The 20,495-nt window shown below is 49.1% G+C and overlaps 1 protein-coding gene across 2 annotated transcripts in view; it reads left to right on the top strand.

Moving 5' to 3' along the window:
* Window positions 1-20,495, top strand: part of Grik4 (glutamate ionotropic receptor kainate type subunit 4) — a 304,308-nt gene that overhangs the window by 187,686 nt on the left and 96,127 nt on the right. For both annotated transcript variants that reach the window (XM_026779045.1, XM_013346302.2), the window contains exons 8-10: window positions 9,253-9,414; window positions 17,231-17,383; window positions 18,158-18,262. In XM_026779045.1, coding sequence (XP_026634846.1) covers window positions 9,253-9,414; window positions 17,231-17,383; window positions 18,158-18,262 — 420 coding nt within the window. The remainder of the gene's footprint in view (window positions 1-9,252; window positions 9,415-17,230; window positions 17,384-18,157; window positions 18,263-20,495) is intronic.

Genomic DNA, 20,495 nt, shown 5'->3' with positions numbered 1-20,495 from the left:
TACATGGATGTTTAGTAAATCCCTTGCGGTTGAGTTGACACAAGACTGCAGCGTGCTCCCCGGGCAGTTTAGGGGCTGAGGCTGAATGTGAAACAGTGGGGGCCAAAGGCTGAGGTTTGTGGAAGCAGCAGAAAATCCTGCTGAGAAGGGGGTTGACTCTGAAGAAATGTGACATGTTCTGGAATGAAGGGAACATAAGGACAGTCACGACCCAGTCGGGTCCAGGTGGCTAAACTGAGAAGGATTCCAGAGGCTATAGTGGTGCTAAGATCATTCCCTTTATAGGTTGCCTGGGGCCCTGGCAGGAAGAGAGACACACAGGGAGATGAGTTGACTCAGCGGATGGATGTAGGCACTTGCCGTCAAGTCTGGCATGAGTTTGATCCCTAAAACCCGCACTGTAGGAGGAGTGAGCTGACTCCTGCAAGTTGGTCTCTAACTTCCACACACATACTGTGACACATGTGCAACACACACACACGCGCACACAATAAATAAATAAATGTGAAAAATAATGAAAAGGAGCCAGGTGTGGTGGTGTACATTCCACTACTCAAGAGGCAGAAGCCGATGAATTGCTGTGAGTTCAAGGTCAGCCTGTTCCACATAGCAAATTCTAGGTCTGCCAGAGCTACATAGTGGGACCCTATCTCAATAAGATTAAGAAGAGCCAGTAAGGTTCAAGGGCCAATGGGAAGCCTGCCGCCTTATGCAAGCGGCTACCTTTGCAGCAGGCACAGGACACGCTTCATGAAGGCTCCCTAGCCTCTCTGTCTTCCTTAATGCCTACTAATGACACTTGAAAGTGCATGATAGACAGCCATGCCAATAATTCAAGGAGCCTGCATCCTATTCTCAGAGCACACATAACTTTCCTATACACTGACTCCCCTGAACCTCAACAACAGCTCTGAACCATGATAGCTGTGATTTCAGAATGAGGAAGCATGTCTAGTTAAAGGAAAAAGACTTTTAAAAAAAGAAAGAAAAGGAAAAAAAGAATTTAAAAAATCATTGAATTCTGGTGTTGGGTTTCAGAGAGAGAAATCTAGGACCCAATAGCAATGGAGAACACAAAGTTTCAAAGTTCTTGCTACAGGACCATGCCTGTTCTCCAGTGAAAGCTTTGTGTTACTGTTCTCCAGACCAAAGGGACAGTGTTTGTTTATGTGCATGTGTTTGTGTGTGCACACCTGTGTATGCTGAGGCCAGAGGTCAGCTTCAGCTGTTTTCCCTCAGGAGCTTTCTACCTTGTCTTTGAGATGAACCCCCTCCTTGGGCAGAAGCTCACAGATTAGGCTTAAAATGGCTGGCCAGTGAGCCCTGGGATCCACCAGTCTTTGCTCCACTCCATACCCCCAATCCTGGGATTATAAGTGTATACCTGATTTTTTTGAAGAAGTGGTTTCTAGACATTGATTTCAGGTCCTTCTGCTGTGTGATGAGTACTTTACTGACTGTGGGGCATCTCCACAGTCCACCCCGCACTCCACCACCCAAAGGAGGTAGTTTTTATTTTTAGCAGTCTCCTTGTGGTGCCAGGGATACAGAAGAGAACACACCAGCCCTAAGCAACAGGAGCTTATGGGCCAGGAGGGCTCATAGTTGCCAGAAAATGGCCCCTGAATAGTGTGCCAGTGAAGGCCTAGTGCCTTTGCAAAAACAGAGAGGTTGCCTTTGCAACAGGCTGGCCTCATCTGTAAGCTTCAGGAAATCTCCCTGTCTAAACCGTCTTCCTCATTACTACTCAACGACACAAGAAAGCACGTGACAAATGGCTCCCAAGCAGTGGCGGCCACAGAGGCTTTACTGGGTGGCTCCTGCCCAGCTTTCTGCAGAAGCTGGAAAGTTCACGAAGCCGAGCCCAACACATCCTGTGCTGTACCACCCTAGCCACACGCGTCTCCAATTCCCTGGCATCCATTCCAAATGCTGAGCAGAGGATAAAGAACAGCCACAGCTTTCCCAAGTCCCAAGGATCCATGCCATCCAGGTGCTCAGTCTGGAGCCAAGACAGAGCTCCAGGTTCCTTTGTAAGAAAACTCCCTCTCAGGAAGAAACTTAGCCAATGCTTCATGGTCCCTTCCTCACTAGCACCATTTGGTTTGTAGTTGCCATCTGTGTGGGACAAGATTAGCTTTGACATGGTTTCCTTGGTTATCTTACAACCTGGCCACAATGAAATCACAATACGTCTGTCTTTATGATGCATTGTGCCCTGACACAGCACTGGTTCTAAGGTCAGCAGGACCTGGGTTTGAATTCACAACTGCCTTTCACCAGTCATGTGGCCTTGGGAAAGCCACTTTGATGCCATGAGATGCCACGATTAACTCCCACACCGCAAGGCTTGCTCTAAGGTTAAATAGAGATCACAGGTGAAATCTACTTAGTTCTGACTGGCACACGGTTGGTGGCTAGGAGACTGTAGCGGTACTACAATCGTTACTTTATTAATGCTTTTTAGGGTTGAAGAAGCCCAGAACTTGAACTCCAGCCTTCCTCTTTGGACACAAATAGTCTCACCAAGCAATTAACACCTTATGACAACCTGGCTAAGTGTTCTCATTTGACAAGGAGCTAAGAATAGCTTCTTGCAGAGGGATGTAGAAGAGGGGGTGTGGAGAAACCCTCAGGCTGGGTATTTCCTCTGGGGCAGGGCCCAGATGCAGCTCAGGGTAGGGTAGCCAGAGAGTGGAAAGAAGACTGATCCGGCCCTCTTTGTCTAAAGTCACAGTGCAGAGACTGGCTGCGCATGGAGACAAGAGAACTCACATGTCTGGGGTTCCTATGTGCTGGGTGCTGTTCTACAGGGGTGGGGGGATGCTGTTTCCATCTACTATAGGTAAAGGAATCGACACTGCAGAGACCACCGTGGACCACAGCTAGAATCTATGCAAATGAACATTAAACCCTGTCCTTTCTAACATGCATTTTTTCAATGAGATTGTTACATTGCACAATGACCGCAGACCCCATTTGTACTGTCATCAGAAAAAAAAAAATAGCGCTGTACAGTAGCGGCCTTGTCCCCTCAGATCAGTTGAATGATCTTCATTAAATAACACTGCTGTCACAAAAGATAGGTGATGAGGGCCACCACTAGAGGGCTTGGGAAGGAAGGGATAAATTCGAGGGAGGCAGGTTTGACAGAATCATCAAGGAACTGGGCATGGAGTTTCTAAAAGAGGGAGCTGAGGCCACAGTCTCTAGTGTAGGTACCAGAGACTAGGATGCGCATATGGCCCAAGACTGTAGAGGAGAAGGCTTGCTTGGGCTCTGAGATGGTCTAGACGTGGCTTCTTGCTTTTCTCCTTAAAGCCAGACATAGGCAAACTCAGTCATTAGGAGCTCTTATTCTTGCAGCTGCGTTTGACAAAACTTGGCCTGTCCCCAGGTTGACTAATGGACTTGGCTGGTTAATGTAGGCACAGGGTCCTCCGAGACGACCTCTTCTCCTCCTCTCGCTCTGTCCACAAGCACAGATCTGTTTTCCACCCACTGTCCTAAACCCCTGGCACGCAAGCTGTGGGTTTCTTGATATTTGGGCCCTGCATAGGATGAAGCATTTTTCTCATTAGAAACATAGCCTAGAACGACTTCTTGCAGTGGGAGGGAGAAAAGGCGGGCAGAGCAGTAGTAACCTCAGTCCTCCTGCCCTTCTCCCCCCTCTTCTCCCTTGAACATCCCCCTTCCCTTGGCTCTGTCCCCCACTCTGTGCTCTCCTCATAGCCTGCCCTTGCTCCCTGGCCTAGGTGCTTCCTGCAGTGCAGGGAGCTTCGTGCAGTCAGTCCACGAATGGATGATTGTATGTAAACCAAGACCTGGGAAATGTCACATCTTCCAGGGAAGTGGGGAGACTCTGTTGAGCTCTGCTGCCTATGGTGACCATAGCCCTCACCCATGGGGCATTCACCTTCAACTCTAGTTATTTGGATTTTACATACCTTAACACACACAAACATGCACACTCACACGACAAGAGGGGGAACAATCAAACATTTTATAGTTTATTTTAATTTTAAAGTTTATTTTAATGACAAAACCCAATGACAAGAAAGCAAACAGTGAAGGGCTGGCACAGCCTGTGTGTATGTTCTTATGTCTTCCATGGGAATAAGATTGTGCTTGGGGATAGAGAAGTGGCAATGAGGGCCTCAAGCTCTTGAGAGGCCTTCAATCTACTGTTCCTTCCAGCCAATCAGATTCTAGGAACTAGGCATTCTTCTAGGTGCAGGGAGTGAGGGTCACAGTGAGGGTTGCTTATCTTAGCTCTTTGGGGGCATACAGCCCTTTAGAGAGGGTCTACATTGTGCAAAGAGCTATCACACAGCCATGCCCGTGAGGAGACATGGACAACTGTTGTCTTGATCTCTGTTTCCTGATGTGGTCTTTCCACTGGGCATTTACCCTTACTGGGAGATTCAAATACCCCAGCGCTGCTTGGATCTGCCCTGAAAACCTGTCTACCCCTGGGACTCCTGGCCCTGTCTGTCATTTTATGAAAGTGTCTGTCAGTCAGGCTGGGTGGAGGGTAGTGGAGACAGGAAGGGTACAGAAACCTGAGTGGGCCATGTTTGCAGTCACAGTTAAAGCTGGAGATGGCGGAAGGGGGGTGAGGGGTCAGATGAGCCTTCCTCCTTTACAAGCTCAGCATCTCTTCCACCTGATTTGGAGTTTATAATGTTTCTCTGAATGTATTTAAGGTAGCAGTATACTCAAATTGTGTTCTGCAGAACACTACTGTGAGACACAGATTTGAAGGGGGAAATATATATTCTGTAGTTAATGTGTTTGAAAAATTTGAGATTAAACAAAATTAAGCCAGCCGCTTCACTGCAGGGCTGCTTTCAACCTTCAGCATGCAAGGGTGTGCCGTGAATCTTAAAGAGGCAGATAGAATAAGTGGCCATTTCCAATATTATCTGAACATAGAACCTTGTTTTTAGTGGAATTTCTGTCCGCTCCTTCTGGGAAACTAATGTCCCCAGGAACAGACTTAGGGAAATACTGCCTTAGAAGGTTTTTTTTATTGTATGTAAACAGGTAGCTGTCAGCGGTTTCCCGAACTCTCAGAAAGTTTGCTTCAGAAACACACACACACACACACACACACACACACACACACACACACACACACACACTGTCCAGATACTGGCAGAATAAAATCCTGCCATGTCCCTGGAAATTGCTGTAAAAGGACCTGCCATCTGTCTCTGGTCCTTCGGCAAGCTCTCCAATGAGTCCTCATAAATAGCACGAATCACCAAGGAAGCCTCTGAAATCGTTTCATCTTACGAGGCCTTTGAAACTAGGAAATAGAACAGAGTCAAGGGACAAGGAGGTAGGGTTTGAAAGGCAGGAAGACAGACTGGCTGACTTCTGGGGAGACTGTCTCTGAGTGTCTGCAATTAACCCATTCATTCTGACTCTGACAAGAGCATGCTGAAGGAGGTACTTCCCCCCCTCCGGTTTCCAAGTGGGACTAAGGAAGGAGAGGGCCAGATGCTACTCAGATCTCGCGGGAGTACTTGGGTAATCGTTATCCACTGAGTACTTCTCCCTTGCTGGATGACAATAAGCCTGCTTATACGTGGCTCGTTTCTTCTTTTCTCCACTCATTTATTTGACAGTGTGCAGGGGAATGAATGGGTGGGTGGGGGAGTGTGCATCATATCGTGAATGTGCCACAGTGTTTCTATAGAGGGACCAGAGAACATCCTGACTCGAGTTGGTTCTCTCCTGCGACATCTCAGTCCAGGGGATTGAACTCTGATCCTTGGGCTTTGTGGCAAGCACCTTTTACCCACTAGTGGGCCATTTCACAGGAACCTTGATTGTTTCTTGGAACAACATAGGAGGTTTCTTTTTTATTATTGATTATTTGTAAATCGGAGACTGCATTTTCATTTCCTGGTCGCTCAGACCTGAATAATCACACAAAAGCTATCCTAAGAAAACAGTGTTTGACCAATGGCTCAGGTATATTTCTCGCTAGTTCTTACATCTTAAATTAGCCCATTTCTATTAATCTGTGTATCACCACAAGGCTGTGGCTTACGGGTAAGGTTCTGGCATCTTTCTCCTTCGGCAACTACATGGTGTCTGACTCCGCCTTCTTTCTGCCTGCATTTAGTTTACTTTTTCCACCTACCTATATTCTGCCCTGTCATAAAACAAAGCAGGTACTTTATTAACCAATGTAATAAAACATATTCACAGGATCTGGGGGGAATCCCACATAAATTATTTTTTATTAAAAACGGATTCTTCTCTCACACAATAATCGTTGACCAGAGCTTCCACTCCCTCCACTCTCCCCAGCCCCCCACCTCTGTTCTCCCCCTGATTCACACCCAGTCAGAACCTCTTCAGAACAAAAGGAGGCCTCCAAGAGAGGAGAGCCAAACAGGACAAAATAAGATACAGCAAGACAAGACAGAAGCCCTAATATCGAGGCTGGACCAGGCAACCAATAGGAGGAAAAGAGTCTCAAGAGAAGGCAAAAGATACACCAGTTCCCGCTGTTAGGAGTCAGGCAAAAGCACCAAGCTAACAGCCACGGCATGTGCACAGAGAGGACTAGTGCAGACCCATGCAGGCCCTGTGCTTGCTGCGCCAGTCTCTGCGAGCTCCCGTGTGTCCTGCATTGTTGACTTGGTGGGCCATGTTCTCATAGGAGGTTCCCAGGAGCATCAGTCCTCCTTTACAAAGTGTGGCTACAAAGACCAGAAAAGTCGAAGTCCTTGCTCAAGGTCAGACATCCAGTGTGGTGAGGAAGCTGGGTTTGACCCGGAAGCAGTTGCCTCCTCTGCACTGCCTGGTGCTGTTGTGAATATGGGCATCCGTGATGTCAGGACTTCCTCGAAATGGGCCTTCGTCTATCAGGCTGTACATATGGATAGGCACAGAGATGTGGTGGGCTGTCTGCCCACACTGATAAGGAAGCCAGAACGATAGGCTAGCCCTTGGCTTCTCCATCCACGGTCAGCAAAGCTCCTCGGTTTCCCAACAGCAGCCTGGCTCTGTTCCTTAGTCACCTCGCCCTTGCCAAATACATCTTTTCTCATTAGCCATCTGCCCTCTCCTGCCTGCTGATAACCCACAGTGGCTGGGCAGCTGCCCTGGTAGAGAGACAGGACATAATACCAGCTTATGAATCAGTACATTCTCTGGCACGTCTGTGATCCCCTAATGGGAGGGTGGCAGAGTCCAAAACACACTTCATCCTCATCCAAGTCCGCTCTGCCGGGGTTGGTGGCTGCAAAGGAGTCTTTGTGACTCCAATGTGTTAGCCAAAGCAGACAAGGCTGGAATCCGGGCAGGTAAGCTCAGAGCCTAAGGCATTGGCAGCAGCTGTAGGTGGGGAAAGATACGAGCCGGAGTACCAGGGGCTAAGAGAGCAAAGTCATCAAAAAAGGAGACCACCTAAAAGGAAGCAGTGTTTCCACCTGGCCAGGAAGCAAGCCTAAGGCACCCACCATCTGTCACATCATGCTGAGTGACGGATGGGTCATTTCTAGTGTCTGTAAATACTGTGTGCCCACGGGTCAGGGAGCCGTGTGTGAGGCACTCGGAATGAGCACGCGATGGATACAGCTTCAGTCTGAGAGGATGGCCTGCCCCGCCTCTGAAGGCACTTTTACAGGAACAGATGGGTGAGCAGAATAAGCTACATGCTTTCCTCTGGTTTCTTATATGGGGTCAAAGGAGGTCCAGGGAAAAGACTGGGTGATAGGGTAAAGGCCATTTGTCTTAGTTACCTAGCCCATTGTTGGGATAAAACACCAGGCCAAATCAAATAAAAGGAGACAGAGTTCATTTGAGCTCATAGTTGAAAGTCACAATCCATCCGAACTGGGAAGGGAGTAATGGACTCAGGAGCTTAAAATGGCTGCTCACATCGTATCTGTAATCAAGAAGCTAAGAGCAATGAATGCTTGCGCTCAGCCCCAACCTTCGCTTCTTGGTGCAGTCCAGAGCCACCTACTTTAGTGTGTGTCTTCCTGCACAAATTCGGCTAATCAAGACGTCCTTCCCAGGTGGGGCCAGAGGCTGCTATAATTCCCCACAGATGCACCTAGAGACTTACCTCTTAGGTGATCTGAGATCCTGTCAAACTGACAGCCGTCACTGGCTATCACAGCATGGATGACTGGCTGGACACCCGTGAACTTCTGGATGTCACTGCCCCGAAACCCCAGTTCTCTGACTGCAGCAGCCCCTGCTCCCACACTCATAGCTGTCTGAAGTGATAATGCATTTTGGCTCTTGGCTGTCTGTCTCTTTGAGTCCTGTGAGGCCCCTGAGTACAGCAAGGACATTCCCCTATGCATGTCCTCTCTGCCTAGAACAGTGTCTAGCATGTGAGAAATGCTTGCATATGTATGAAATGAACGGAAACCGTAATGACACATGGAGATACAACCTTGTCTGCACACCTTCAGGTTGACATTTTTGGAAAGCAAACATGACTTTGATACTCCACTAACACCCTCCCCCCCAACACACACCCACTCACAGGACTGACTAGTCTGGGATGCTCCCTAGCATTTAAGCCTGTGAACTCTGACCCCAGTAGACCTCTCCATCCTCCCCAGGATGTGTGTGTGTGTTGTATGTTCATCCAGTGCTTCTGGAACTTTGGTGTTCATGACACTTAGGGACCTAGTGATTATCCCACCTGGACTCAGCTCCAGGCATACAGACTCAGTTAGCATGGTGGTGGTCCATTTTGAGAAAGTCCTCTGGGGTGATTCTGATGGTAGAACCATACTTCAAGGAGGAGCTCATGCCTTCATCAAAGTGCCACGGGCACCACAGTGGATGGCCACATCCTTTCTCCCCTCAAAGCCTATGTCTGATGACTTCTCTGTCTACCCACATTCTCTGTGTAGAATTGCCTTCAGGCCTTGCTCCATAGATGACCTGCCAAGGATGTGAACTTCCCTCCACCCGCCACATATATTCCTTGTGTCTCTCCTCACTTGTCACATCTTGTATTTCCCTGGCTTAGGAGCTAATCTACTGAATTCTCTTTTTCTCCCTGAACCCCAGAAGAACCACTCTGACTTATTCTGTATACTGAGCACTCAGGGAGCACCTCGTGTGTCCTGAGCTGGCCACAGCCCCAGCCAGGGAGCACCTCGTGTGTCCTGAGCTGGCCACAGCCCCAGCATGCTCCCTCGTGTTCTTTCTTCTTCTCCCCCATTCTAACTGAGCTCTCTCTCTCTGATTGCCCCATCTTCCCAGGAATTCTCCCTCCAGAGAATGGACAGTCTTGTGGATGACAGAGTCAACATCTTAGGATTTTCCATTTTCAACCAATCCCATGCTTTCTTCCAAGAGTTCTCCCAGAGCCTCAACCAATCCTGGCAGGAGAACTGTGACCATGTGCCCTTCACTGGCCCTGCGGTAAGTGTCTTCTAGATGCCCTTGGGCTCTAGCGCTCTGTGGTCTTCTACATGCTCCATACAATGAGGCAGGGCCAAAGTTATTGGCTTCCAAGATGCACCAAGAATGTGAGCCATGCTATATCTGGAAGAATGGCTTCTGGAGGTCCAGTGATGCTGCCGAAAGAACAGAGAGGAGGCCTCCTAGAAGGTGGCAGGCAAGCCCAGTCAGGAGCTGAACTACAGTGATTTGGTCAACTAAGGACCCCAGAACAAGCAGTGCTTCCCTGTGAACGTTTCTCCTGGGACTTCATGGTCATCATAGTTTGTGCAAACGCAGTCTGTGATATTTGCACAATGATGCTGTGGATGAATCATATACTCCTCGGGGTATCCCTGATATTAATTGATATGAGACTTGCCATTCGTTCTTTATGCATGGGGCAAAGGGTCTGGTTCCCCTGGGTGGAGAAGGAGCATTTTCGGTCTTGTTCTTAACACCTGAAGAGGCAGGTCTGCCCCGTGGAAGCCACCTACAGCTGTGTTGCCGTGGGTCACCTTCCTAGCCAGTTTCAGAGTCTTCTACTCCCCAGGAATGCTGGAAGGGGTCTGGGTAGCAGACAGTGTTCTGCTGGAGTGCAAACAAGCTGAGCCTTGAACTTAGGTCAGTCTCCGTGTGTCCTCACAGATCCTGTCCCTCCTTAAGTCTACTTTCCCTGCCCCCCCCCCCCGGCCTTCTTGCCTGCATGAAGGGTGCCTGTTCTTACTCAGGTTTACCTCTGCCTAGGCACTGTGACACATCCCATAATATTACCTGCCTTGGCCTCTTTCCTTCCTCATGGCATCCTAGTGAACAGTTCATAGATGGCCGTCCGCTTCTGACAATGAGAAAACAGGCCCAGGAGAGCAGGGTGGCAGGTGGGGTCTCCCAGGGCCTCGTTTTTATACAGCCGGGGCTGGTACCTAGATTGACTTCTACCCATAGGCAACTTTGCAGCCATCCTCTCTCTGCAACGGCCTCTGAGAGGAAAGGAGCCTGGAAGAGGAGCTGGCAGCAGTGATGATAGCGCAATTCCTCCAAGCCTTCTCACCTCTGTAGCTCACCTTTCCGAGGGCTGCCTCTTCTGCTTCTCTGGAGGCCAAGAACTTTTCCCCACAAACAGCCCAGCTCCTCATGGCAGAGAGCCAGAGGGTGAGGGAGTGGATTCTAGGGAACCACAGCCTGGGTTCTCTCCCGTGCTGGCTTACAGAAAGGCTGCAGAGGCCCCTGCATCTGCGGGATGTCTATTTCCTTTCTCCTTTCTTTCAGACTTCTCTTCCACTCTCTCTCTAGTTTTCCCCTCCCCTCTCTCCCTTTCCCTCTCTTTCTGCTTCCCTCTCTTTCCTCTCTAGCATCTTTCCACTCTTGATTCCCCTCTCTCTTCTTTAGGCTTGTATGAGAGACTGCCCCGCTTCCCTGCCTCCTCACAATCCCAGGTGGGGCTCCCCAAATGGGGAGTCTGGTTTGTAGGGTTTCAAAGGAAGGACCGGGCTAAAGATATCCAGGAGAAAGCTTGGCACGCTTAGCCTGGCCAAGAAGCTTCCAGGTGGCCAGTGGTACGCCACAGATGCGCTTCCTGCCTGAGACAAAGCCAGCGCGGAGGGAGTGGTGGGAAGAGACACACATGCCCACTGGTTTCATATGCCATTCCCATTAATCATGCCGCAAAGAACAAAAATCGTGGGAAATCATTAAAATTACAGATGGCTAGATTAAGTAATTAGAATTTAGGCTAAAGCAGATGTTTGTAATTAACTGTTTATTTTGCTGAATAAAATCCAGATTGTAAGAACTAGTCCATGAGATCTTGATGGTCCCTGCCCTCATATTATTTGGTGGGGCAGAATCGAAGCTTCCAGAGGTTCATGGGCAAATGGGCCTTTAGGAGGAGACTGAGAATCCAGTCCTTCCTGCTTTGGGGATGATGGGGGTTACAGGTGTGTGTCTAGAAGATATTCTTGTTTTCATTTCAGGGAGGGAAGGGAACCCAGCCGCAACTCCCTGGGTCAGAATTGATTCATCTTCATTTATACAGAGTCTTTCATCCCCCGAAACAATTTGCAAAACAGCTCAAAAAAATAACAGTGAAGAACCAAATGAAAACATAATAACAAGAGAATAGAGGGTTCCTTGCCAAACAGCTGCTTGGTGCCAAGACAGAAGAGAGGATTTTAAATGAGGATTGAGCCAGTTAGGGGATCTACAATTTAGAAGAGACAGGGACAACATGGGATAGTAAGGGAGAGCGAAACAGAGACAAAGCCAAGAGGCAGGCTTGCACCCACACAGATGGGCAGCGGGAGCATCAGAAAGATGGAGGGGTCAATCATGAGAGGAAGAAGAATGGAAAGGAAGGAGAAGAGACAAGAGAAATGTCTCCCTCCTCTCCCCAATGGACTCAGAAGTAGAGATGGGGACAAAGCCTTTTATGACAGAAGCCACTTTTCACTGACTGTGGCCCAAATGCTTTCCAGAATGGAATTAGTCGATAATAACAGAGGGAGAAGGCAATTAGGACATTGAAGAGATGGTCTGGAATGGACAGCCGAACCACGAGGGCACTGATGGACTGTCAGGGATGGCAGAGTCTTACTCCCTGACAGCTGGGATCTTGAAAAGAGAATTGAAAAAAAACGGAAAGAGATTAGCAGCTGGGGCAGACTAGCTACAGGAGTGAAGGGGTGGGAAGTACAGCCTCAGGAGGGGGGAAGATGAGATGAGGGGTCCTAGGTAGATGAACAAAAACCGACATAAGAGGGGCATCTGGTGAGGGATGAAGGACCCTGAGCAGATTGTCCTGAGGGTTGTGTGTGTTCCTATATACAGGGTACTAACTTGAGTTAGTCCACTTCAGAGGAGACCTAGGAAGTACAGCGTCCTTGGGGACACTTTACCCACGTCACGCTCTGAAGGCCATGTGTGTGTAGAGATGAGATAGGAACCTTGATCATCTTCTACCCTTGTTCCCTACCCCAATGTCCTCAGCTTGAATTGTAATCACAAGAAATAGCTGAAGGATCAAGAAGACCCTGGAGTTAGAGATGACAAAGGACATCGGGAACAGGCACACACCGACCGCTCAGCACTTGGATGATGTACTAATAAGAACATCAGCAGGGGCTAGGGAGATGGTTGTGTAGACCCAAGTTTCGATCCTCAGCACCCACATAAAAGCTAGGCTGCTACTGCTCACCAGTGACCCAGTACTGGGAGGAGGGTGTGGAGGCAAGAGGAGTCCTGGAGCTTGCTGGACAGCTAGCATAAGCAACTGGAGAGTCCCAGGCTCAGTGAGAGACCCTGCCTCAAAAAATAAGGAAGAGAGGGAGAGAGGAAGACACACTTAAAAACATAGGTGCGCATGCACTCACATACACAGTTGTGCATATATGTGTATACATACATATGAACACATGCACTTGTGTACAACACACTGATAGGTAGGTAGGTAGATAGATAGATAGATAGATAGATAGATAGATAGATAGATAGATAGATAGATAGATAGATAGATAGATGTAGATAGAGGTAGGCAGGCAGACAGATAGACAGAGAGAGACGGAGATCATCAGTCAAGGAAACTTCATCCTAGCCGGAGTGGGACTAGCTACAACCATGTGCTAAGAAGGGAGGCAGTGGTGTGACCAGCGTCCTCTGAAATCATGCACTGTCCCTCGGGAACCAATGCATAGCTTCTAAAGGAGGAAGGGACCTCAAGAGGAGACGGGTTACAGGCTTGTCCTGGGACCTTGAGCAACATTACCTCGAGAGATGGGGGACCCTCTGAGTCCTCTGTAACGATTTAGGATGCTCTCAGTTGCTAGTAGCAAGAACCCAATTAAAATGCAGTGTGGTGTCACACAGCATAGCGAGACCTGAGGGAGAGGTAACCGGAGGCCCAGACCCTCTCTTTCTCTCTTCAGTCACATGTGGGGTCACCTCCACTCTTAGCCTGGAGCTAAGCCGACTGCAGTGGGTCCAGGCATTACATCCAGAAGCAGCACTATCTAGAAAGAGAAGAAAGACAATCTCTTCTAGGAGAGAGAATGTGTTCCCGAGAAGCACAGCCTCGGCTCAGGGTCATGACCTGTTCTACTCTGTGCTACACGTCAGCAGTACAGCAGGGTGACTCGGTTGGCGCAGGCACAGCTGGACCAGAAGCTGATGGTGACGTAAGAGGACAGACACATCCATAGAATGGGAGGAGGCAGAACAGGGTCTAGGCAGGCATCGCTGGCTAATGGCTCACATCTTAACTGACACAAGGACAACTAATCAATGAGGCCATGAGGTAAACTGGGGGGGGCAGTGTCCCAGACCCTGGACATCCGATTTCTAATAATAGCAACATTGCAATTATGAAGTAGCAATGAAATAGTTTTATGATCTAGATGCTGAAAGCAACAAGCTCGCAGCAGTGGTCTGCTCTCGGGTAGAGGCTGGTCAGAGCTGGAGAGGGCGTCTAGAGCATCGTCAGTTTGTACGTCCTTTCAGTAAGGAACTGCGGGCAGCCATTAGTAGGAGAGCCGCATGTTCTGGGGCCGGGGTGATGAGGTTCAAAGAAAAGGATGGCTGTAAGCTGGTGGAGGAGCAGCAGGTGCTAAGCAGATAAGCCCCGCCTCCCTTAGAGGAACTGGGTGACGAGGACAAGGGCAGTGAGTAGAAATTCTCAGAGCAGTGAGGTTGCTCAGTTAGTTCAGCAGGGCTATATGGTTTCTGCTCTTATTGAGACCGGGGGTTGGGGTTTGGATACCTTTGTCTGCTCGGACTTCGGGTCACACATGGCCCCAAGGCAAGGCACAGCAAGGAAGTCAGGTGGAGTTGGAAAGGCAGTAGACTTGATGGAGTCAGAAGGGACTTGAGGGCTTTTCTGACCATATCAGAATAGACTGGTGAAGATGTCACCATTCCCAGATAGGACCTGCTAAATGACAGGGTCTGAATAGGATTAGAAAGAAGCAGCAAGGAAAGGAGGGGAGGGATGGAGGATGGAAGGGAAGAGGGGAAGGCAGAGGGGATACATTGGCTAGGTGGCTTTGCAATGCAGGTGAATTTTGATTGTGGGCTGCTCTCCCCTGCCATTGTGTTCGGAAAGGTTATCGGAGGTCAACACTCTTGGTACTTATTAGAGACTGCAGCTCTTTGTGGTATTTGTGTATCCTTCCAGTCTGCTTTCTGGACTCGTAGCATCCTCCCCCTCCTGTTCCCCATCACCGCTTCCAGAGCACCACTAACTCCTTGGATGTGAGATTATACAGCTGCATCTGTAATGCTCACCCCGTACCTGTACAGGCTCATGAGGCCGGGATGCTGCTTCTTTTATGAATAAGAGCAGTCCCTGCTTGATGTTCAGTGAGATGTCCAAGGTTACTTAGCATCTAAGGATGACCTGGAGTCAAGCTGTGTTCCCCAGTTCTTCCCCCTACACCTTGCTATCTCATGCTCTGTGCCCTCTGACTGGAGGACTGTGTCCTCCCTCCCTCCCTCTAGCCTTGGAGGGGCCAGCATCCTAGAGCCTGGTCAGACAGAAGGTAGGAGTAAGCACTCTACCACACAGGGTATGGCCTCCAGATCCTCCCAAAGGGGTCTTCTGATGAGCAAGATGGCTGGTCAGGGAAAGAATTGGTTTCCAGGTGTGGACATCATGCTACCAATGGAGGAACTGACCCCCTAGTACCCCAGTGTCATTATTGCATGGAATTCTTCCTGCCTTTCTTGGCCTTCCCCAGCCAAGTCATTTACCCATCATCCCCTCCTGGCGTGCTCCTCAGTTCCACCTCCCAGCATCTGTTCCTGTGGGTTCATCCTCTGAACTGTCCTCCAACTGCCTCTGAACGGTGCTGACCACAGAGATATCTCTACTGACCAGGACTTTTTCTTGTATAGGCCTTGTACATTTACAGCTAGCTCCTCCTGGATGGTGCATTCCCCAGGCACAAGAATCATCTGTGCTTCTACTCTCTCCAGCTAGCCAGTCCCCCTGGCATCCCCCACTATAAAGCCTGCCAATATTGATGTCACTCATCTGGCAGATGTCAGTCAAGACTTAATTCAAACCAAGATACCGCTTGAAGGCTAGAGAACTGGCCCTAGAGGTTAAGAGCACTGGTTGCTCTTTCTAGAGGACTGAGATTTGAGTCCCAGCACCCACATGGTGGCCCATAACCATCTGTAATTCCTGTTCCAGGGGATCTGAACACTCTTCTGACTTTCTTGGGCACTGTACACACAGAGCACATAGATATACATGCAGTCAAAATACCCATCCACATAAAATAAAATCTTTTAAAAATTTAAGAGGAGACAAGTCTTTGGGAGCCAACCCACAGGGAAGACCTCATGCCAGGTGCCCGTGGCACATGGACATGAATGTCTCTTGCCTTAAAGGAAGCTTATTAACAGGAAAGATAAAAGCATAGAATACCTACATGGCCCTCCTCCCTTTGTTTCCAGAGTGGTGAGGGTCAGAGTCTGGGCCCTGGCAGTCCTAACGAGCTAGGTCCTGCCACTCACCCTCAACAGACCAGTTAATCAGACAAGAAAAGGGGGAGAGTAGAGGAAAGCTGTACTCTATGTGACCACACTGGGAAGAGGGACACAAAGCCAGCCACCGCCTTCAAGTCCATCCAGGGGTCCTGACTTGAGATTTAGGTTTACGTAGACAGAGGCATGCATAACTAAGCAGCCCTGGTCACAGTGTGGTCCACACACCTTCATTGTCTGGGCTCCTCCTGCATGGCGACAGTCTGACAAGCTGTCAAACTGTGTGAAAATCTCTTCCTAGGAGACACGTTCCTCTGCTGGCTGGCACCAGGCTTCTTCTTTCAGCGTGAGATTTTTGGGGAAACTCCAATTTCTTAGAGAACGTTGTTTCAATGATCTGATCGCCAAAGGGAGAGGCACACATCTGTTTAGGTCTGTCTGTTCCTGCTGGGACAGGCGTACAGTTGAGGCCCACCATACACATGAGCATGACCCCTGCCTGTTTGCAAAGTCACTGTCCACCCACGCCCTCCAGGTGTGCTCTTCATTTGCTGTCTTGGAGCCTCTGCTCCAGTGCTCCCATCCTCTGAACTGCCTATCTCCTCCCCCCACATCCGATACATCTACTCGGATCCAATGCTCTCCGTCCCAGTGTGTCTTCTTCCCTGAGGTACTTTCTTTGTCACCCGACTAGACAGTTCTGCCTTTAGATCCCCACTGACCATTGTAGTTTCAGATCTCCCCACCTCCTGGTACCCTGCTTGCTGTCCTGCTCCTGCCTTTGTACCCACCCATCATCTGCCATAGGGGTGGAATGTTAGTAAAATGTAGACTTTAAACTTATCATACATTTCATACATATATTTCACATAGAGTGGTGCAGCTAGACTGTAGTCCTAGGTATGTGTAGAAAGGGTCAGTGTCATGGATGATGTCAGGTAGGAAGCAATCTACACTTGAGCCTGGTAAAGTGGCCAAGTTCCATCCGTCTTCCCAAGATTAGCAGCCTTGCCTACTGTCCTATAGATTTGCTCCTGGCAGCAATAGAAGTCGCTATTTCCCAGAGAGAGAGAAATAATTTGGGGTCCAATGGTGTATCTTGCTGCTTAAACCCAGAGCAGTCTTTGTCAGTAGGATGCAGACCACTGGCAGACAGCAGACGTGGGTGGAGTCAGAGGAAGGAGTGGGCGGAAGGCAGTGAATGTGCCCCCTCGTTTTCCTTTGGGTGCTTTCCCTCTTGGTCCTCTATGTCCTCTCTTCCCTCCCCCATCTCTTCCTTTCTCTACTCTCTACCACTTACTCTCTCTGCTCCTCCCAGCTGTCCTCCGCCCTGCTGTTTGACGCTGTCTACGCTGTGGTGACGGCAGTGCAGGAACTGAACCGGAGCCAGGAGATTGGTGTGAAGCCCCTGTCCTGCGGCTCAGCCCAGATCTGGCAGCATGGCACCAGCCTCATGAACTACCTGCGCATGGTGAGGAGCTGCTGAAGACCTGGTTGTGCCCAGCCTCCAGGATGGGATGCTTGGCCAAGGCTTTCCTGGGGGGTTACAGCCCTGGTTAAAACACCTGAACTGAGTGAGCCAAGGGTCCCATTTGCTCCCCAGGTCTTACTGCTCTTGGCAAGAATCCATGGCTAGCTTATTCCCAAGACAATAAATAGTCCTTGGATTTTAAACTAGAAAGGGGTTCTGAATTCCAGGCTTGCAACCTGGCCCCTGCCCAGTGGTAGCTCCTGCACAACTCCGCACAGCTAGGAGGACACCATGCTGCTGGAACCTACGGCCCCTGGGAGACTCAGCCTGCAGACTTCTAGCTGGTGCTGGTTTTCCCCAAAGTTCTCTCTCCAGCAGTGTTTTTCTCCCACGAAAAAGACATCTCTCATTAGAGAGAGAAGGCATATGTGTGGGGGTCTTAGACTTTTGCAACAAGTCAGGAGTATCCTGACTTCCTGCAGGCTCAGGATCAGCAGATTCCCCAAAGGGAAAGATGCTGGTTACAGTTCCTTCCATGGCTAGGGGACAAGGAAAGCTGAATCTGAGCTCAAGGCAGCATGGCTCCTGTCGGCTTACACAGTTGGCTTGAGGTTACTGGACATGGGCCCCTCTTCCTCCACTCAGATCCCGTGGCTTCAGAGCAGACAGAACAGGGGGTTCCAACACGGTGAAGTAGCGTGTAAGAGGGATGCTTGCTTGGGGCCAGATTTGGTGGAGCCTGTTTGGTGCTGTAACTCACTCTCTCTTGGACAGGTAGAATTGGAAGGTCTCACCGGCCACATTGAATTCAACAGCAAAGGCCAGAGGTCCAACTATGCCTTGAAAATATTACAGTTCACCAGAAATGGTTTCCGGCAGGTAAGCCTACCTATGTTGCCAAGATGATGGGTGCCTCCTCTTTGTCCTTTGCCCTGTCCCTAGTTCTAGTGGCCTCCAGCTGTCAACTGTTGCCCCAGTCAGCATGCCCTGTGGAGGGAGGAGACAAGGGGAGTTACTTAGAAAGGAATGCCCAGTCCCTTTCCACTATTGGATTATTCTTTTTTCTGGGGGCAATGGAAAGCATTAGGCATTTCTCCCAACCCTGGATCCCCGCTGGACTCCAGGGGCCCAACTTATGAGGAGAAGGGTGGATCCCATGTGGGCAAGGACATCTTTGTGTTGGGGTAGACTTCCCCTTCTGTCCTGCTTTTCTCCAGCCAACCCCTCCTCTGCTCTCCCGTCTGTCGCTGTCTCCATCACCTTAGGGATGCTATGCCCTTCAGAGCACTTTGGTTCTCTCTCTGTTTCTTCCTTCTCCATTAAGCACTCTTGTTCCCTTTTCTCCAGTCCTCTATCAGAGGAAACAGACTTTGACAACCACTTCAAGTGTCTCTCTAAAAGTCTTTATCCCTGCCATTCCCTAATAATCAGCTTCCTTTATTTAGAGGCTTCTCTGAGTCAGGAAAGACTGGAAAGATCAAGTCAGACACTAATTGCAGCAGGAAGCAGGCATATTAAAGATCTAACTGTCATTGTGGTTGGATGAGGGAATGTCCCACTGCAGCACTCAAATAGCCATCCTTATAGCAAATTAGAAAGAACCGTTATCTTCACCTTCACCAACACCACAACCATGGTGGCTACTCTCATATGTTGAACACTTACCATAATCTTTGTGCCATGCTAAGTGTAGCATATGTATAAGCCTACAAAGCAGATGGCTTCATTTATCTTATGCTCTAAAAACATAGGTACTTTGTGTAAGGTGTATGTGTTCATATATACGTGCATATGTGTGCTCATATGTCTACACATATATGTGCATGTATTTGAAGGCCAGAAGTTGGTGTTGAATATCTATTTCTAAAGTTCCCCGTCTTATATTTTGAACTAGGGTCTCTTATTGAGCCAGAACACACTAGTTCAGCTTGATTAGATGTCCAGCGAGACTTGAGGGTGCTCTTTTTGCACCACCCTTGTGCTGGGATTGCAGTCACACGCCACTGTGCCTAGCTCTTTATGTGAGTGCTGGGCTTCTGAACTCAGGTTCTCATGTCTGTAGGGGAAACATTGTACTGATTCATCCCTCTGTCTAGCTTATAAATAGGTACTTTTTAATCAATGTCCTCACTTGGGAGGTTTATGGCTGATTTGTCCTTGAACTACTAAGTCATGGCAGAACTGGTTTGGAGTCTTTGTATGCTCTGCTTAAAGCCCAAGCCCTTAACTATTATGATAACTTATGTATAAAACTAACCTTGGTAATTGTTAAAAGTCCCCATTTTATAGTCTATCCCATGAGAGACTGAGAAGGGAGGCCCAGGACAGGACCCAGAAACAGATCTGGTCAATAGGTATCCAGGGTGATCCTCATGAAACCCTACAATAACCCATCACATCTGTCTTTGCCACATCATCCCTGCATCCAAGAGGGACTTCCCTGACCTTTACATGGGTTTCGGGGAGCTAGATCTTTCTTGGTGATCAGTGACCTTTTTCAGAGGGTCACTCTTCTTAGGAAAGAACAGAGAGGAAGGAAGGAGTCCCAGGAAAAGGGAAGTTGGCTGGTACTGAATGGCAGCAGCACATCCAGCTGTGGATGGGAGCTGCACAGGATGGTGGTACTTCCCGCATCATCTCAGACAGGCACAAGGTCGGGGGGGGGGTAGCTGGCACCATGGTGGTTCCTTCGTTTATTTAACGGGTCTTTTACTGAGCATCTGCTATGTGTCAGACATCACGCGGGGCCTGCGGAACGCAGACACATAGCCCTTACACGGAGAGAGCTCGCAGTCTGGTGAGAGTAAGTGATGTTGAAAATAAAATAGAAAGAGGACGAGAGCTGCAATTTAGGACTATTAAGCTCAAATCGTGCCCCGTGGCTCATCATCCCCGAATGAGTAGGCTGCCAGCCCCTGGGAAAATTGTCGGGGAGACTCTTCCCTGAGCCCCAGTCTTCTTGGGGGATTTGGAGTATAGAGAGCAGTCATTCACTCAAGTTGATACCTGTTGAGCATCTCCTACTGCTGTCTCCCTTCTAGGTATAGGCTTAAGATGAGAAAGATCTGCTTTTGTGCAGCATATGCTCTAGCAGGGGACAGATGTCAGGCAA

The sequence above is a fragment of the Microtus ochrogaster genome, chromosome 5, assembly GCF_000317375.1.
Source record: "Microtus ochrogaster isolate Prairie Vole_2 chromosome 5, MicOch1.0, whole genome shotgun sequence".
Classification (NCBI taxonomy): domain Eukaryota; kingdom Metazoa; phylum Chordata; class Mammalia; order Rodentia; family Cricetidae; genus Microtus; species Microtus ochrogaster.
This window is presented reverse-complemented; position numbering and strand designations above follow the sequence as displayed.